This window comes from Ostrinia furnacalis, unplaced genomic scaffold (genome assembly GCF_004193835.3).
Source record: "Ostrinia furnacalis isolate ACB-3 unplaced genomic scaffold, ASM419383v2 OfSCF1396, whole genome shotgun sequence".
Lineage (NCBI taxonomy): Eukaryota > Metazoa > Arthropoda > Insecta > Lepidoptera > Crambidae > Ostrinia > Ostrinia furnacalis.
In genome coordinates this window covers 49,082-70,136 of record NW_021131635.1, presented here as the reverse complement: position 1 = coordinate 70,136, position 21,055 = coordinate 49,082, and the positions used below count along the sequence as shown (strand labels likewise).

At 37.1% G+C, this 21,055-nt stretch overlaps 1 protein-coding gene across 1 annotated transcript; it reads left to right on the top strand.

Moving 5' to 3' along the window:
• Window positions 1–2,758: 2,758 nt before the first annotated feature.
• NPF2 (neuropeptide F 2) lies at window positions 2,759–20,816 on the top strand. The gene is made up of 4 exons (XM_028304150.1): window positions 2,759–2,785; window positions 18,261–18,426; window positions 19,361–19,482; window positions 20,420–20,816. Exons 2-3 carry the CDS (start codon window positions 18,269–18,271, stop codon window positions 19,473–19,475), a joined length of 273 nt encoding a protein of 90 aa, XP_028159951.1. The 5' UTR covers window positions 2,759–2,785; window positions 18,261–18,268; the 3' UTR covers window positions 19,476–19,482; window positions 20,420–20,816.
• Window positions 20,817–21,055: the final 239 nt, after the last annotated feature.

Below are 21,055 nucleotides of genomic sequence, written 5' to 3'. Positions count from 1 at the left end.
TTCATGACGAATGTTCAGCTTCAGTTGCTGCATGGTTGTTGGATTTTAGAGTATATTTTAACCCCTAAGGTAACCTCACAAAAAGAAGTTAGCTGGAGTGAAATCGGGGCTTCCTGATGCCCAGGAGATGTCACCCCTGCGTGAAACATGTCTCGTACCAGATATTTATTTTTACTATTAATATCATTGATATTAACATGTTAAATCATTAATTAATTCTAATATAATACCATTAAAATCTATCCATGTTAATTTTGCCCTAAAAAGATGAGATTGTCCAACAGTAACACTTACCTGGCGTGATCACATTAAGAACAAAAGGGAACAAATGAACAGACAATGGGCCTTTTCAAGACGAGTGTTTAGGCACTTTGTACCATCCTAGACTGCATGCAGCTTTGTTATGCATGCATTGAAAAAAAACTTCGTGATATGCAATGGATACTGGGCAGAAGAAGCTTGGAGAACAAACTAAATACAAATGCATCCTAAGACCCATATAGACATATGGCATCGACCGGTTTACAAAGTCCACTGAAGTGATACCAAACGTCAAAGAGGGTGTAAAAAATTCCTGTAAAGCTTACAAACAAAGACTAGACCGTCATGAAATCTATTTGCTGCATCCCTTCTAAATTCTGAGAATTCTGCATTCAGGCTCAGGAGAAAGCGAATAGCATCAATCTGAAAACTTATTGTAAAAGAATCGAGGTGACAAATCATGGGATATGCAGAGCTGGAACTGTCATTATTACAAATTCAATTTAATCTGATTAAGAGATGGCTGATCACAGATAGATTAAAAAGAGGAAAAAACATTAATATCATTAATACATTTTTCGATATAAAATATGCATATCCGAAAAGTCAAATTTGTGAGACCTCCTGATCCATTATCTGTATCCATCGTTTGTACCACATTTAAAGCAAATAAATGATGACTCAGATTCTGATTCAGCTAAATGCTCTCATTTTAAATGTGACACATAGCCCCTTCTTGCTGAAACTAAGTGTTCCTGTTATAGCCTCGATTCTTGCAGTAGGTACACTGAAAATATCATGATACAATAAATAATAGAAATTAGTGTTTTTCTTTTTGCAAAGGGTTATTAAGAGTACCTACAGCCTTTTATATGACGCTTGTGTACAAAATCAATGCAAGATGTTGTTTTTTTGCTATTTTACATATCTTTTCTAATTACCGTTAGATTAAGTATTAGCCTTATCTAATTACCGTGACCATAAAATTTTTGGGTCTCATTTACGCGAAAACCGCTTTGAATAATTTGACGCCTTTACGATTGTTAAATTCGTACTTTTCATGTGTTTTATATTTAAATGCGTTTAAGTCAATTAAGCCAAATTTCAAAAATAATATGGTAATTAGGCTGAGAACGCCTAATCGTGAGAATGGCCGTTTTACATGTCCCAGTATTAACCCTACCACTGCTTCAGGACAATAAATTGGCCAGTGCTGAGAAGAAGCAGCGCAAGAAACTCAGTCACTATTGTCAGCCTCTTTTTCAAGGATTCACAGTGTTTAAATACATAATTATTTTTAAATATTGATGCGAGCTAGGCAGTTATTGTCCGCTAATCTACCGAAACCAAATTGTGATAAACTTGGAACAATTCATTACTAAACTCTAATTTGGCTGAAAGTAAAAAATGGCTTTTTCTGATGGAAAAAAGCTATGATGTTCGCATGATCCTCGCCTCTTACGACATCCACGGGAAAATGGACTGCTCTGATTCAACTCTGCCGGTACCACACGTCATATTTATTACATACTGCGCCAGGAGGGTTACGTTTTTTACTTCCCACATGCAGAAGTTTTAGTTGAGATTACTGTAAGCAACACTCACTTCATTAAAGTTTCTAAGCGATCCCAGGATGTTTTAATTGCAAAAATCTAGAGCTGCGGGCGCGCGCTATACCGCGAGTGGGCTCAAGGGAGGTATGGAGTCGCTTGTGCTACTAGTGTACATTAGTGTTGTCTTTTTAATTGTATGATTTAATTGTTTATTACATAATGTATTTTGTTACATCTGTGTACATAATACATAATCCCCTTAATTTTAAGGTTCGTTCGTTCGTTTCAGCCGAATGACGTCCACTGCTGGACAAAGGCCTCCTCCAAGGTTTTCCACAATGAACGGTCCTACGCTGCCCGCATCCAGGCTCTTCCCGCGACCTTCACCAGTTATGTTAAGGTAACCCGGTAATATGTAAGAAAATTTAAATGAAAATTGCGGAAAATGGCGTAAAATACCAAATCTATGAACATCGAAGCTTTTTGAATAACTTTTTGAAAGTATGTAGGAATAGAATGGTGTCACAATTTTATAAATAGGTGCAATAAGGTTTCACAGACTATTCAAGAAAAATAACATGCACGTTGAACACTAGTTTAAAAATGTCATTCTAAACTAGTGTTCAGTATGAATTAAATTTTAATTAGTTAATAGTATAAAAATTAAATGTTAAGTATTTGTCCCCTTGTTCTGCCGAAGGTTGGTATAGCTATACTTTTACTTCTTAAAGTTCTTACTCCATAGTGACTTTCATCCCCCATTTCCGTCTTCCGCCAGTTCGATTGTTGAAAAAACACAAATTTAAATTAGTAAAATATTTAATATTCAAAAAGTTAATGGAATGCTAATCGAAAAGCAACTCTACTGCTCCCCTGTCCCGCCCACCTGTTAGGCCCAAAGTCGGCTGCAATAAAAGCGCGCGGCGGCCGCGGACCGCGCACTTTGCGAGCGCGCACAGACATCGCAACAGGTGAGTTCGAATTTGGAACATTTTTGAATTTTTGAATATTGAATTCGTGTTTTTTTTGTTGGTGGATGCCAGCCAGTGTCGATTTTAAAAAAAACAAAGTTTTGAATTACGATTTTTGAATTTTGTGCTCTTTTATGGGAATATGGACAGCCATTAACGACTTTTAAAATAAAATTTTTAGGTTGAATTTTAAAATTGAGTGTCCATTTTGGGTTCCTCGTAATTAAATTCTTCTAAAGGTTACTGTTAAGAAAATAAAGCTCAATAATAAATGTTTCGAAGTTTACGAAGATACCTTTTCCATTTTTGGACGAAAGGAAAAAAGCAATTTTACATAAACTTTAGCTTTACAAAAAATACTTACCTAATTAAAAATGTGTTTATACTGTGTCTGGAAAATTACGAAAATTCACCCTCAGTTTAGATACCAGAATAAAATGTTGCTTCCTGCCACCTTAAAAATCTGAAAAAATATTTACTTGCTTTTAATAATTTTATTTGTCACAGTTCTTAAAATTGATTTATATCTTAACTCTACCACTGCTACGGGACAATAATATAGGGTGTAGTCCTGTTGTCCCCCCTTTTAAAACCTTAAAATAGGCAATTGACGCACTTTTAAACTGTCAAAACGAGACTCTCCCACCAACGGCTGGGCAGCGTTCGGGAAACTACGCAACATCTTTTCGTCCAAATTACCTCAATGCCTGAAGACTAGAGTGTATAACCAATGTGTGTTACCAGTGATAACTTATGGCTCGGAAACGTGGCCTCTCACTATAGGCCTTATACAGAAGCTCAAAGTTGCACAGCGTGCTATGGAGAGGGCTATGCTTGGTGTTTCTTTGCGAGATCGAATCAGAAATGAGGAGATCCGTAAACGAACCAAAGTCGCTGACATAGCCCGACGTATTAGCAAGCTGAAGTGGCAATGGGCAGGGCACATAGTACGCAGAACTGACGGCCGATGGGGCAGAAAGGTTCTGGAATGGAGGCCGCGTACCGGAAAACGCAGCGTGGGACGTCCACCTACAAGGTGGACCGACGACATCGTAAAGGTAGCAGGGAAGCGCTGGACGCAGGCCGCTATACCAATCGATCAACATGGAAAGCATTGGGGGAGGCCTATGTTCAGCAGTGGACGTCCTGTGGCTGAAATGATGATGATGATGATGAAAACGAGACTCTCCCATAGATTTTGTAGGGCAATACGCGTCAACGTCATTTTTATAATAACTTTGTCAATTACAAAGCAACCAATTTACAGATTTAAAAATGAGTTTTTAAAATCAAAACGAAGTGTTGTTTTAAAAAATTGTGCTTCAGTTATTAGTATGGTATGAAATATACCCAATTATTTGTAATATCCTTTGTTTTGCATGCATTTTTACTCCAGTATTTTTAATCAAATAAATTAAACGTCAAACTAAATCGAACCTTCTTTCTCTGCCTCTTTTGTGGGCTAACTAAGTATTAATTTGAGAGTTAAAAAGTGATTCCCGCCAATTTGAGGGGAGAGAATTTAAAAATGGAAGGGGACTTTTGGCCGCTTCACCGGAAAAGGCTGAATTTAATTTTAAAAGAATAAACGTTGTTTTAGGTTTGGGTGCATGGTAATTAACCAATAATTTCAAAGAATTTCTTCTTGAAATAATCTAATGAAAAAAAAGTTTAGTCATACTTCTTTTAAAAGGGTTGAATAAAGTCCTGAAAATTGAGTAATGAGTAATAGTTCTTGCAACTCACGAAGGCGAGTGAGCTTTGTTTGTGTGTGTACGTGTACATGCACATAACGATAGTGTAATGTCTGTCAAAACTTCTGAAAAACGAACAGTAGCGAGCCACCACACATGTAAAGCTCACTCATTGCTACAACTTTAATTAAAATTGGTTTTAATTTTTTAGTTGCGTTAGATAAATAGTGAGAAAGTGACGTCATAGAGCTTGTTTGCCTCAAAAAAATCTATAACTTATCCGGGTTTTGGCAAGTTATACATAGTACGTTAATTATGTAAAAAATACGTCAAGAAACATTAAAGTATCATCTATCATAATCCTCATTAATTTGATCATGTAAGCTCGCCTTCCTCAAGCAATCCAAATCCGTCCGCCAACTGTCTTTCAATCTGTTTTTGGTCAAAATATCCACGGTTTTCGATGCTTTTAGCCGCTTGTTTGTTGTTTTTTCACTGGACGACGAACCGTCAAAAAACGTATACTCTTTGTTTGCAGTCCAATTTTCTCGCCGGCCCGATGTCCAATGCATGAATCATGATGCGTGTGCAAATGTCATTATAAACCATACACAACCGCTAGATCAGGTGAAAAAATCGGGCCGTACTTAGTCCGGTCAAAAACAACAACCTAAAAAAACAACGGATGTTTACAAGAGATTACGCTTTCATAATGTTTAAATTTAATGGTCTTCTTCTTCTTCTTCTCCTCTATGGCTATTGTGTTTCCACGTTTGCCAATGTCTCCATAAACAATATGAAAATGTATAAACATGAATACCGTCGATTATAATGTACAGTTGAAGGGCGGATTTGGATTGGGTTTGATTATGGAAAGGCGTTAATACCTTGGACGAATAAGGCGCATTCACATGGCTAATATGAAGTTGAAATTTGGTCATTGTGATTGAAGTTATTTAAACAGGTCTGGTAACAAAAAAGGTACACATTGAAATTTTACACAAGGGGCTCTAGCACCCATTTTGTAAAAACTCTTTCAGAATCAGAATAATTGCTTGACCAAATTAATGGATCAATTGTTTTCGTACGCGTGGACCCCGTTTTTCTCCCTTAGGGGTGAAGTTTCGAGAACTTTTCTCGAAGTAAAAACCATCCTTGGACTTCAAGGAACATTAAAAAAAAAGAATTTGGTCCAGGCGTTGTTGAGTTATGCGCTTACCAACACATTTTGCGATTCATTTTTATATTATAGATGACGTAATTAAATATGGTAAATGGAAACGGTAGCACGAAATTAAAAATAATTTTAACAATCTAAATCGTCACGTTATCATTGAATTTGAAATAAGTAAGTATTAAATTTTGTTTCACTGTTTGTAGTGAGAAGGTTGAATACGCAAACGATTCGAAGTTGAAAGTTTCTCGATGGTCTCGATTGTATTTTTTTTAGAATTTAATTAATGTTAAAAGTCCAACTGTTGCTTTGTATCTTTAATCTACCCTTATTTTGATTTGTTTTGATTTAACTCTGACAAACTTTGAACCACACACACTGTCAACTGCCACACAAAATATGCCGAAACGAGGCCCAAACTTCGCTTGTTATGGCGCCCTGTTTTAGTAACAAAGTTGGTATTTTGTATTCTAGTTTCTGCAGTTTAACACGTCGTGTAAATTTACTTTTTTAGGTTTTCCAGTCCAAACTAGTAACGAATTTAATCAATCTTTCGTTCGTTCGTTTGTTCGTTCGTTCGTTTCAGCCAAATGACGTCCACTGCTGGACAAAGGCCTCCCCCAAGGTTTTCCACAATGAACGGTCCTGCGCTGCCCGCATCCAGGCATTCCCGCGACCTTTACCAGATCGTTGGTCCACCTAGTGGGAGGCCTGCCCATCTTTTATTAATTATTATAATTAATCTACGAATATACTGACTAATATTATAAATCTGAAAAGTTTGTTTGATTGAACGCGGTTATCTCTAGAACTAAGAGTTGATTTCAAATAATTTTGTTTTGTTTTTGACAGTCCTTTTATTGAAGAATGTCATAACACGGGACTATTCCCACCTCTCGTTCCCACCGCTGCAACTCCTGTGTAGCCAGGATCTACAGCTTGACAGCCACAAAAACCCAACCAATGAAGGTCAAGTTTGTCCCGGGGGAAAGTTAAACTGTCATTGGACCCGCAACGAAATTAATCAGAAGAACATAGGAGGAGTTCGAAATTAAGGTTCGACTTCCCTCCATTGCAAAGCGGATGACATAACATTACGCTACGTCTGATAGAAGAGAGGCGTCAATGAAAAATGTTACAAACAATAGTTATTAAACTTATTAGCGTTAAGAAATACATCCCAAACATTTTTTTTAAATACATAACTTGGAAAAATCGAATTGCTTGAAAAAACTGGCGATAAAACATTGAAACTTATTTCGGGCTAAGTCACTTTTATCAAAACGTAATTAAAAACGAAACTTAACTCCAATCTTTTTAATCTTTATTATACCAATAGCTCTATTCAATTCCAGTAACACAAAAAGTTCACTTTACCAACTCTTTTATAGCAAAATAGGTAGCTAAACCCACGATTTAATAACATTAGTGGAATCACAACAAGAGTAGTATATTTAATCATCTTATTTCTTTAAATAAACCCATTTTGAGGGCCCTTTGTCAGCCAAAAGGACAAGCGTATGACATTGTCAAGACATTCTTCAGACTTTGATGCTTGTAGAAAATGTTAAATGTATCAAATTAATTGAATTGTGAAAAGAATTCGTGGACTAATAAGGTAACAAAAAAAAATATTTTTACTTTAAATCAAATCAAATTATTTATTTCAGATTTAAGTAGTGGATGTGCTTTTTAGGGTTAATTTTATAATTTTCTTCAGATAAATGTTTAAAAAGACACTGTCAATTTTTCAGTTAAAAGTTATCTGGTAGTTAAAAAAGTATTAAAAAAATAATCTGGCTCTACTTTTTTTCAACGCAACCAATATTTACCCGACTGCGCCAGAAGGAGGGTTATGTTTTACGAGTGTATGTATGAGAAAATGATGTTGAATTTTCTGTGACCTCATTGGAAATCAAACTCAATAATTTTACACTGAAATCAAGCCTCCACTAATCTATAACGTAAATAGTAAATAGATCAATTTCCAATTATAATTTCCTTGAACATTAAAATGTATATTATACCAGATGGAAACCTGAGCCTATATAATTTAATTTGTATCTACGCGAGATCCCTTAAAAGTTAATTAAACAGTTAACAAAGGTTAATTGTTAATTTTACAGTCGAATTTAACACATACGCCGCTCTACGGATTATCTTGATTTATTACCATCTTATTTTAACTGCTTTTCGCGAATTAACTAGATCTGTCGTTGTTACAACAATATTGTTGTATTTATAGGATTTAATCGCCTCTATGGTCAAAGTCAAAGTCAAAAGTTTCTTTATTTGTATGCTCTGTGGTCTAGTGGTAAGACCACCTGCTTCAGACGCAGAGGTCCCGGTTCGATTTCCAGTGGAAGCAGATTTTTCTTTTTGGTTGGTGGTAGGGCTTGTTCTAAGTCCGCCTGGCTAGCTACCATCTTATCTAAGTCTGTCGCCATAACAACAATGTTAACAGCATTGTTGTGTTCCGGTAGTTAGAAATAAGATAGCCAGTTCCTCCGTGGTTGAGGATTCCGGGTGAAGCTCGTTTCCACCTTCGGCCTGATCATCACTTACCATCAGGTGAGATACAGGCCAAGAGCTTTCTTGTTGTGGATAAAAAAAAGTAGTATAATTGAGATGACAAAATAGTGACGTCACTTGCTTGTAGACATACAAAATCTATGGAAGTTTCGTTTTGACAGTTTTAAAAATTACGTCAATTGATTGGTGGTCAAAGTCGAAGTCAACTTTATTTGTGTTTGCCACCACTCCAAAATAATATCTAAAGCACAACTTTTTTTAAAAGGCGAGTGCTGAGAAATCAAGTGGTAAGACCACCTGCTTCAGGGTCCCGGGTTCAAATTACTCGTTACCAGCCATATTTTATTTATTTATTTTTTTAAATGATTATTGGCAATTAGTATTGCACAAATTACTAATAGTCCCGTTAGCCCCTCGTGATAAGCTAAATAAGCTTGTGTTACGAGTGGGCTCACCACAATAGTCGAGCGACGGTGGGATTCGAACCCGCGTTCTTCGGATCTCGAGTCGGCCACTCCGACCCCTTCACCGTTCGGCTATCGTGGCTATATGAGGTCGTCTGTCCATCGAGCAGGTGGGCTTACGCTAAGTTTGCAGTAAAGTAGTCCCCATTCGAGAATCTGTATATTGACCCCCTTACTAATAAAACTGTGTAAATACTCGTTGAACAGTGTTTTAAAGTGACGTTTAGTATGGAAATGTCATTTTAAAACATTGTTCAACAACTGTGTAACTTTATATTAGTAAGGGGGTGAGACTTTAGACAAATATCTCCATTTTAAAAACCGGTTAAAAACTATTTTGTTTTTTTTTGGGTCAAATTACTTACCTATCTCTAGGTAGATGCCCGTTTTCACCATCAATCCCCAATTTTTAAGTGACCCTTATGAAAACAAAATGCCTGTTATGTGTTACCATAGGGGTCACTTAAACATTAAGAATTGATGGTGAAAACGGGCATAAGTAGACCTGCCAAATTTCACTTAAATTGTTTCTATAAAAGACAGTCTCTCAGAAGTTTAAGAATTTAGGATAAAACAACTCTATTTTCGTCCCCATCAAACAACCAAAATGAAAACTCAAAAACTTAACGACAACTTAAAATCAACCCGCAACGTTTTGCACCTCTCAAAATACTTCCAAAGCCGTCTAAAGTAATTAGGTACCTTTGCCTATTCCAACTACGTTTAAAACTTGCGGACGCCATTTTCCTCACGTACACTTTCTAGTTACGGTGTTGCCAACCGTAAAAATAATATCCGACGCGGTTTGAATGCGCGCCTTTGAGTTGGCAGCATTGGTAGGCGTTAAGGTGGGAAAATGTGATTTAAAACAGTTTTGAGGTTATAATTGATCCCGTAATTGGATTTTGGCGTTGATGAGATTTAGAATATTTAGATGTTTCGGATTAAAGTTTATGGCATAGTAAGATTAAATGATGTTAGACGCTGAACTGGAAAATACTAATAACTTTTTGGTTTCTTAAAATAGAGCTAGTATAAAACGTGTAACAAAACTTAAGAACAGTCTCCTGTAAAAAAACTAAAGCAAAAGCAAAACTTCGAACTATTTATCCAAAAAATATTTTTTAGTTACTTCCTTAAAGTACACATTTTCACAGTACTTTGATTTTTTATATGAAAGGAAAATGAACTTAAAACGAAAATCTTTCATAATTTTCAGGCTAGGATTGGGTCTACCTACGACTCAAAAATTTTTGGCGACTCTTTCATGCAGTTTGAGCCAAATGAAGATAACAACTGTCTACAGTATTTTTGCGCACGGGTTATGCATAGCTTATTTTTATTGCTTTATAACCTAGAAACAAGAATAACAACAAAAAATTGTTCTGAATTTGCTTTTATGTGTAAAAAATAGAAAAATTCATATCAATGAATGTATGAAACATGAACATAGTGATGATTTAATTTGTTGCCAAATATATTTTTTTCTTTCTTTCTTTCATTCTTTCTAATTATTAAAACATACCAAACATCTATTTAAGATTCATTCTCGCAAGAGAAAAATTAAAATAGATTCTAAATATTTATTAAAAATGAAAAGTTCTAGTTTCCTGTCATGTTCCATAGAAGATTTGTTTCTTAAAAATCTAACCCTACCATACTTTCAGTATACTGGCCTTGGTAACGTGGTCTCTCAAATCCCATTATATTTTGATGAAAGCGTGCCCCTTGTTCTTGCGAATAAGCCCCCATAATTATTTATAAATATATCCCAATGAGAATGTGACGTGCATCTTTAGAGACATTCTACTATGAAGATGGAAAATTCAAATCGCTATAACTTCTTAAAAAGCAAATATTTTCGATTTGTAATCGCACTTTTTTATATAAATTTGCTTATATAATCAGAATATAATAAGTAAAATCCATGCGCAAAAAATAAATTTTTTTTTGTTGACCGGTGTAATAAATTAATGTTTTTCTTTACTACTGATGAATGATAGATGATATTCCAAAATCAAAATCAAAATCAAAAATATTTATTCAGTTTAGACCACAAGTGGCACTTATGAACGTCAATAGGAAATAATAAAAAAGAATTTTTATTCAAAAAAAGAATTCCCTTCTTCCCTTTTCGGTGGACCGACGATCTATAGAAAGTCGCGAGAAGTTCCTGGCTTTAGTCAAGCAGCGGACGTCCTTTGGTTGAAAGCAAACAAAATTTTAAAACATTAATTTATTAAAATCAGTAAGTTACATGCCATCTTTTATTGTAGTAAAAAAGAGAAAAGTCTAGTGCCACAAAAAGACAAATACGCGACGAATCGACGCAAATTTTATTCGCAAACAAGAAAAATGAGCGGTAAAGAGATTTTTGTTAAACGCTTTCGTTCGCGCGCAAATTTACTGTACATTTCCCGCCTTCGCAGCGCGCGGTGAAAATTACCGCGCAACAGGTAAGGGATGGGATAGTCAATACATTGACGTCGTCGATAGTTTTTGTTTTTCACTGACAAAGGTGACAGTTCTTGCGCTGTTTCTTCTCAGCATTAGTCCATTTATGTTCCGAAACAGTGGTAGGGTTAAAGTAAAATACTGGGAAGTAAAAGCGCTTTTTGAAAGCTTATTTGCAGAAAATTTTACTTTCACTTAGCTTTTGACGATTTTGCAACAAAAACCTACTGGTAGACGATATATTAAAGTAATAAATAGCAGCGAGAACGAGTGATATGATGAAATAATTGTCACAGAAAGAAGAGAGTGAAACGCGGAGACAAACATAGTGGTCGATTATTATCTTATATATTGTAGCGTTGCAGTTTTGGCTGTTTTCACAAATTGATATTTCTTCTCGATATTTGGATTTAGGATACCACTGGCGACATCTATTGGCGTGATTTTGAATTAATTTGCAATAGATGGCGCTTTTTGCTCAGTCAATTCAAATATATTTTATTGAAACATTTCCTAATGTTTTTGTTTTGATTATTCTATTTTTTAATAGAATATTTTCAGTGTTCAGGAGATTATTTTCATCATGGTTTTTATTAGTATTTGCTTTTTACTTAAGCGGCGAAACGAAACGTCTTGCGATGTCGATGACTCGCAGGCTGTCAGTTGAGCTGTCAAATCACTTTGGAATTTTGGTCGATCTTGCGCAACCGCAATTTTATTATTTTCGGGGATGTAATCCCCTGTGTTCAAATCGTGGAATGCAGAATGCATCCACGATAATTTCTTAATATATTTTTAAAATAAACACACATGAGGTAAGTTCCCGTCGGAGAATTTATTTATTTTTTCGTGGTTGATAATTTTCGTATTCCGGTGCGTGTTGTTTCATGTGATCGTTTCTTTCAGAAATTCCCTAAATCCTGTTCGGATGAGGGTATTGGGATGCTGAAAACTGCGAGTGAGGTTTAAATTAGCGAGCAGTTTTCGTGAGTATTTGTTTCCCATTGCGGTTTTTTTCATAACCTAATGCCACGTTCCACTTGTGATTCTGACACTAGTATTTTTCGTTTCAGATGCGGGATTTCATATTTCAAATTTCATAATTTTACAATATTTTGTAGTTTAAACAATTTCAAATTTCAGATTTTACGATTTCATATTTTCAAATTTCATAATTTTACAAATGTTTATAGTTCAAACATTTCATATTTTACGATTTTAGATTTCATATTTTACAAATTTTTATAGACATTTTAGATATTTCAATATTTCATATTGATTTCTCATCATTTGGTATACATTATTTCTCCCTTCTAAACTGCTGATCTCTTCGCATTTCCTCCTTGTCATCAAACCTCTGTCTCTGCAAGAGTTTGAACGCTTTCCTGTCGAGAAAATGCAAGAGCTTCATCTGGCACCGCGCTTGAGGCCGTGGAGGACGCTGCTTGTAGCCTAAAAGTGTGCGAGACCCGTTGGACCCCGGAAGAAGAGAGGAACGTTCAGGGTAACGGCTTATAACCGCATGGCTTCCAAGGTACCCACTTTTCCATCCTTCAAGTAGGAGTCTTTCCGACCTGACATCGTGCAGTTATCTTAACTATTAGAGTCTTTTAATATTTAGGCTGAGTTTTAAGAAATTTGTAGTGGCAATAATATTCACCAAACCGAACCTAATTAACGACCCTGAATCCCTTGAGATTGGCACTATTACAGTAGTTATTATAATATCGTAATTGTTAACTATATACGAGCATACGTGATAAAAATAAATCGTGTCAATTGAGAGGGAGCTGTTTTATTTACATTTTCTAATTTCACACAAGGAACGGTAACTTATATAAATTTCTGCAAGCCGGACAACCTCTTTTTCACGTGCAGACAATTCACCATCTTCTCCGTCTGCACCGGTGGCGGTTCAATTCCAGTCACCAAGCCGCCAGGAAAAAATCCTTTCTCCATGTCCTTGCCATGATCACAAATTATTGTGTTCCTACTAAATTTCTTCTAAATCCGGTCAACGATTCTTGAAATAACACCATTTTATAAAATAATTGGTCACATCATCATAACGTGATCAATTTTACGATTTGGCCACGATATAAATACATATTAGTGTTAAATTTGACTTATTACTTATTAATCAATAAACTTAAATGAGAAAAATTCAATAAAAATAAAGAAAAGATACCAATTGAAATAATTATAAAATTATTTGTTTTCACCCGGTGTAAACACCCACAAGCAACCCTAAGTATGACAGTTAACTGACAGTGACTTTTTGTCTTATAAAATTATTTTTGTTCATGAAATTGATAATAAACTGGACATTCCATCGGGATTCCGTCTCGCGAGTGTCAGTGGCTACACGTGTGTCGGATATTTTCGTTTATTTTGAAAATTTTAGTGTGGTTTTCTACAGGAATCTTATTCTAAGCTTATTTATTAATAAAACTAAGGTGGTGGTATATTAACTTTCGTGTATTTTTGGTAAGTAAAGTAAATTAACATGGATGTCATACCTCCCGACCCGCCTGATCCCCCAGACCAGGCCGCCCCAATGGAATTATCTCAGCCATTATTTTCACAATCGGCTACCAAACGCCGTCTTGACACGACAGGCGATTCCGAGCCAGCTAAAAGAACCAACACCGATGGTTCCTTACCTCAAATCAATCAACAGGTGTACACTCACCCCTCGCTAGTCATTGCCCCCAAAACATATAGTGACCAAGACAAAGGCCCGTTCCTAGTTCACGTGTCTCATATGGAAACTGATCCCTCTTCCCCCGTATTCATCCAACCAATGAGATTTGGTAAGTTTCTGGTTACCAACAGAATCCAGGGTATAGTTTTGGACGGAGTTAAAAAAATCGGAAGAAACAGAATTTCAGTCGAATTTGTTTCACCCAGCGCAGCTAATAATTTCCTGAATAACGAAATTCTTCCATTGTACAAATACGTTGCCTCGATACCGACTTATAACGTGACCCGCATGGGTCTCATCAGGAACATCCCCACTGACTGGACCATGGAGGAGCTCGCAGAAACTTTGACAACACCAGACGGTTGCGGCATTCTTTTGAAGGCCCGCNAGCCTAAAAGTGTGCGAGACCCGTTGGACCCCGGAAGAAGAGAGGAACGTTCAGGGTAACGGCTTATAACCGCATGGCTTCCAAGGTACCCACTTTTCCATCCTTCAAGTAGGAGTCTTTCCGACCTGACATCGTGCAGTTATCTTAACTATTAGAGTCTTTTAATATTTAGGCTGAGTTTTAAGAAATTTGTAGTGGCAATAATATTCACCAAACCGAACCTAATTAACGACCCTGAATCCCTTGAGATTGGCACTATTACAGTAGTTATTATAATATCGTAATTGTTAACTATATACGAGCATACGTGATAAAAATAAATCGTGTCAATTGAGAGGGAGCTGTTTTATTTACATTTTCTAATTTCACACAAGGAACGGTAACTTATATAAATTTCTGCAAGCCGGACAACCTCTTTTTCACGTGCAGACAATTCACCATCTTCTCCGTCTGCACCGGTGGCGGTTCAATTCCAGTCACCAAGCCGCCAGGAAAAAATCCTTTCTTGCAATATGTAGGTAGTTGATAAGTGCTAATATACCACAAATTCTTATAACCAGCTAGTTCAAACTTTACATATTTTTAAACAAAAACGACCAGTGCACTGGTCACTGCAGTGGCAACTCTTTTACGAAAATAATACTTGTATTTCTCACCCAGATTTATCGATAAAGTTAACTTCCATCTTTCCATCCCTACGCAGTTGATTTGCAGCGAACAATAGACACACGGTGGGTCGCAGGTTCGAGCCCGTACAGCGCTATTATGTGCTGTTTACTGATTGTAGCACCATGATTGGACTTGACTTTTACAATGGACGATATGTTTTAAAATCGAACTTTAAAGCGTTTCTCTTTATTGGTTTGAAACAATAGTTTCATTTTAATTGGCGACATTGATATGTATTAATTTAATTTTAAATTGACATTTTCTTAATTATTTGACATACTATTGACTCCTGTAATTTTTGCACGTCTGCGAGCAGACTAAACACATGATCCTATTTAATATTGTCACCCTGTATAACTGTGTTTTTGGCAAATAAACGTTTTGAATTTGAATTTTGAATTTGTTTGATGCTTTTTAATGATTTGTTCTCTGAGTGTAAAGCTGACATTCACTAACACAGACACTAACGCCCGTGCACATTACTATGAGGTCTTACAGTGCGCGTGGACGCACAGGTTGACACACGAACCAATCACAGAGCTCTATTCAACAATGTGCGTTCGATTTGCTGCTTCACTTAAGCAAGTATCGTTTGTGAATACGGGTGTAACTTTGAATATCCAGCTGTACGAGCACGATCGTACATCCTGCTGCACCGTCAGCATCGACCGCCGGGCGACCCATGAACCCTCAGCGTGCACCGTCGGCACTCTACACCGACGGCACACTAGCAAATACTTTTAAATGTGTACAAACAATAAAACATGTATAAATAGCAATAGTTAATACCAATAAAACAGATATCAACCGTCCGTCGTTGTGTCTTAGTACTACTTATTTCTTTTGAGAATAAAGTTTTCTTTAACCCCATGCTCCGGATAGCTTGGATCTCGCTTGAACAAAATGTTAATGTGCCTTGGACGATCATAGTTATGTACAAATTATCTATCATTTTTTTAAATAATGCTGTCTTTATTTACAAATTATTAAAATATGTAAACAGATATTTTCAAAATAAACGCACTTAACTAAACAAAGAAAATAACTCAAAAATAAAGCGTCTCCGCGAGGCAAAGAGGCGACGATGCTGGCTGCATTTTCTAGCTGGATAGCCACCAAGCCTTTATCAATTTATTTAACTATTTTATTCGGAACACTAATAGTAAAGAAACCTTCAATCTACTTAAGTAGCCATTTTATTAGTCAATCAGCTTTTGCCCGCGAGATTGTAGCTGAATTTCGGAATCTTTCAAAAATCTGATTAAAAACTATCCCACGTTTTTCTTATCTTTCAAACTATATCTACCAAGTTTCATTACAATCGGTTCAGCGTTTAAATCCTGAAAAACAGATTAATAAGTTACTTTCGCATTTACAATATTAGTACAGTCTGTCAAATCAAATTTGAACTTTTCTTTTATTACGTTACGGCGAGTTAAGAAACCATTATTTATAATTTACGGTAACACGGCTGTCAAAGCTACAGATTTCCCGTTCGCGTTGAAAAAATTATATTGTCTATGGAATTATGTTTTCCACTAAAGGTCAGACATAAATCAAACATTATGAAACATTATATTTTTTCCACGCTTTAGCTATACTATAACTAATGGCGTCTAAAATTCAAATTCAAATAGTTTATTCAGTACATATGCCCTTAGTAGGGCGCTTATACACGTCCCAAATATAGCTTGCCCTACCACCACTTCGGGACAACATACGGGCTGGTGCTGAGAAGTAGTGGCGGAAGAAACTCGGTCACCTTTGTCTAAAACTGGAAAATCCTATTTGACCACTTCTGTCCACCATACGCTAGGTATTTTAGGCTTAATTACCCAAATGCGTCCATATTTAGCCCCCACCTGTATAAACAAGGCAGCCATAGACTAACAGAGCCGTAGACCATAGACTAACACTCTAGGACGCTTGAGCTGAGCTATTGTGGTTAAAATTAAGCTGCATAAAGGTTTAAGTGTTCTTATTATGTGAGTTATCGTTTGATAACGAAGAATAGATGGTTTTATGTTTTTAGTTCTAGTGACTGACGCCCGTATTCACAAACATTACTATGAGTTCTCACAGTGCGCGTCGACGCACAGGGTGACACAGGAATCAATCACAGAACGCTGTGCGTTCGATTTACTGCTTCGCTTAAGCAAGCATCGTTTGTGAATACGGGCACGAGTTTCTTGCGCTGCTTCTTCTTAGCACTGGCCCATTTATTGTCCCGAAGCAGTGGTTGGGTTAACCCTACCACTGCGTCATTAATACCGGGACGTGTAAAAGTGCTTTTTAAAAGTCTACTTGCAAAAATAAAATTAGTTTTATGCGATTTTTGAGTCCTATATACGCATTGAATCAAAGACCAGCTCTACCGTCACTGTAAATCCTACCTTATCAGTATTGTGAAAAGATTTACGCGTTATCGGTAATGCAATAAAGTTTATCGATGCGATTGATACCGATTAATCCCCTAATCGATTGTTAATGGTTTAATCGAATGCCGTGAGGTTGTGACGTACTTGCGAATCTGCACTTATTGTATAATATTTCCAGGAATTAGGTTAATATGATGGATGGTTTTGACACTAAACTTACTTAGTTACCTCTATCTAAATTTATAACTCAAAGGTGACTGACTGACATAGTGATCTATCAACGCACAGCCCAAACCACTGGACGTATAGGGCTGAAATTAGGCATGCAGGTAGATGTTATGACGTATGCATCCGCTAAGAAAGGATTTTCCGAAACTCCACCCCTAAGGGGGTAAAACGGGATCCACGCGTACGATGTCGCGGGCGGCCGCTAGTTTTAAACATAAAGATGAACTGAATTGAGATATTGGTAGTAAATAACTTTACTGCAGATTCTAGGACAAATCCCACCACCACCCATGGCCAATACCTACCTAGCGGTTATTATGGCCGAAGAGTTTGGTCGAATCACGTTAAGGTGTTGTTCACATCGTATGTAAGCGGATACAGCTCTCCGCACGATCCTCCCGCCTCTCTCTGTTCTATAGCAGACTGTCTGGTGCAGTCTCCCCTGCCGATGTCACTTGGTCAATCCAGCGCATGGGTGACCTGCCACGCGATCGGATTCCTCCAAATTTTCCCTGAACGGCCAGTCGCTCTCGCTTCTTTATTTCTTTTAATAAACACTTCTATAGCCTGGTCTGTGAGCACGTAGAATTTTGTCCAATGATCCCAAGCCCAAGCTACCCATCCTTATCGCTCGCGTGTAATTATTATATTGCTGTCGCGACTGTGCGACGGGCGCCCGCAGTGAGTGTGCGAGCACGACAGCAACATAAGCGCGAGCGATAAGGATGGGTAGCTTGGGGTCATTGGACAAAATTCTACGTGCTCACAGACCGGGCTTTAATCATTACAGAATCCACAATGCGGCTCTTCTTAGCCTTCGCCTTGCTGACGGCGGCGCTGTGTGCGCAAGCGCAGTACCCGCGCCCGCGCCGCCCCGAGCGCCTCGACACGGCCGAGCAGATCTCCAACTACCTCCGGGAGCTCCAGGAGTACTACTCCGTGCACGGCCGGGGCAGGTGAGCTGGTGTACTGTCTTTTGGCAGCTCTATGGCACCAGAATGATTCCAGACGCAGGAAGAAAGGAAGGAGCCATCGTGATCTGCTCTATCTACTACTTGTGTTGGCAGCCTTATGCCACAAGGATACTCCCTGGAAGACAAAGGAAGAATGGAGCTAAATTATGACAGGGGCAGGAGCTGATGAACCGTTGTACAACTGACAGCATCTACCATGCACCTCTAGCTGCCTTATTCCAGCGCTACTCGCGCTAAGACAGTACTCTAGGGAGACCCAGACCACTGCCTCCCTCCTGCTCTGTCACCTGTTGCTCTGTCTCTCTCTCTCCCGCAAGGATGCTCTATGACACTAGAAGTAAGGAACTACAGGTGAATTGCGTCGTCAGCAAACCACTATGATGCCCTCCTGCAGCAAGCGGCAGCGCTGTGCCACGTGGTAAGCACCCGAGTTAGGTAAATTAAGAAACTATCTGCAGGCAGGTTAAGGTGAAAGTAGTGAAGGCATACTAGTCTATGCATGGCATGTTAAGGTAACGGCGCTGCAGCGTCGTTATACATACTCGTATACCTAAGTAACAGTAACCACAATGCACCTCTAAGTTTCCCTGTCACAACGATCAAACACAGGAAAGAAGGAAGGAGCTACAGTGAACTTCGTCATTCTAGGTAAAACTCTCTGTTTCAGGTAACAGGAAACAGCGATTAATTTTTATAAACAAGTTATTACGTGAAAAAAATATTGTCATAAAACTTGGCGCCCAACATGGTACAATAAAAACGCGAAAAACTCCCAACGCCATCTATCAAGTTAAGAGCAAAACAACTAAAATACGAACTGTCTATTAATTTTAGAGCTTCTTATAGATGGCGCTTTAACACTACGTAGTGCTTTTACACGTCAAAAGATGGCGCTAAATCGAAATGTTTGTTTCAGATACGGGAAACGTCAGATGCATATAGCGGATGCATCAGTAATCTTCAGGGAGACGCCATTCTCGGATCACCCGCTCAACGAAGAGGCTCTATTCAAAAACCTTGGATATAAATAAATATAACATAACCCACAGATAAAGATAGATGCAGCATGTGTCAAAATTTGTATGAAGCCGAGCGTGCCACTTTTTAAACGTCATTAGTGTCATTTTAGCGAATTTTAGTGATTGCCGCAACGTAAAAGTAATCGTATCATCGTACTGCATTCGCAAAGTCATCGAATGATATCGTGTGACTCGATTCAAAAATTAATTAATTCCGATAAAACTGATATTTTGTTAAATTTATAGCTAGTCTGACTGTGGATTAAAATAATTATGTAGCGGTAGACGTTATTCTACAATTCTACATTATTAATTTGCAAATAATATTTTTGTTGTGCCTAATGTTTATGAAAGTAATTATCGTTATTCCATTATGTTAAATAGTACTACTAGTAATTCATACTTAATTCCATACTTTTAAATATCCTAGTAAGTAAATGACCTACTTTCATAAAATAAAGACTATTTTACTCATTTTTAATAAATGTAAAAATGCGTAGTTTTGCCAATACGTTTTTTTTTCATAAATAAAGCTAAGTCAGGTACCTAGTTTTGAAGATATTTCTAAACGACAAAATCTCGGGCGTCGTATACATAGTAGTAATAGTGTATACTGCGATCACTGACCTAACTTCTTGATTTGTATATTTCGACGTTATACAGTGCACTCTGTCTTCCACGATCACTGATCTAACTTGTTTTATAATTCTTCTTCTGCTACTTTATTCTAATTAATTACATATTTGTTACTCGTTGCTGTTAATTACAATTCTCAATCCGTAAATAATTTCTTCCCTCTACCGTGTTCGTACTACTGTCCTCGTAAAATCATCGTATCCGATTGTTGTAATCGGATTACATGAACATCACTCGACCATGTATGTCCATTTGGACATATCGGAATGGCACGCTTTGACTAGCAACTTGCTGTATCTACTCTAATCCATATCTGTGACATAACCCATTGTGCGATGGCTACCAATGTTCCTCCATATTAATTTTCTCGACTGTTCCATGCCATAGACTATAAATTTAAGCTTAATAGAAATGTCATTTTTAATCCGTCTTTATTCTAGTCAATTATTTTAGGTAAAAAAGCTTTTTACTTTAAAAAAAGTATTTGTTTATAATAAGAAAATCATTGTTTAAATACGCATTTCTTTATAGTGACTAATTTGAATATAAACTTTTGATTTTTTATTTAGTGGTTGACTTATGAGATAGATAACTAAAGTTCACAGGCTGGGTGTGAACTGACAGTTAGATATCTATCTCTTTCTATCGCTTTTGAAATTGTAAAAATAAGACTAATAAATAACTAAAATAGCAAATAAATGATTATTCGGTGATGTATTTACTCTTTTATTTCCTTTTTTTGCTTCCTTGAATAAAGTATTATGCGTTTTAGGTCGATTAGGACGTCCACTGCTGAACATAGGCCTCCCCCATTGGTTTCCACATCGCCCGGTCAACTGATGGTAGGTAAGTGATGATCAGGCCGAAGGTGGAAGCGAGGTTCACCCGGAATCCTCAACCACTGAGGAACTGGCTATCTTACCTCAAATTATTGCCGAACACAAAATGCTTTACAT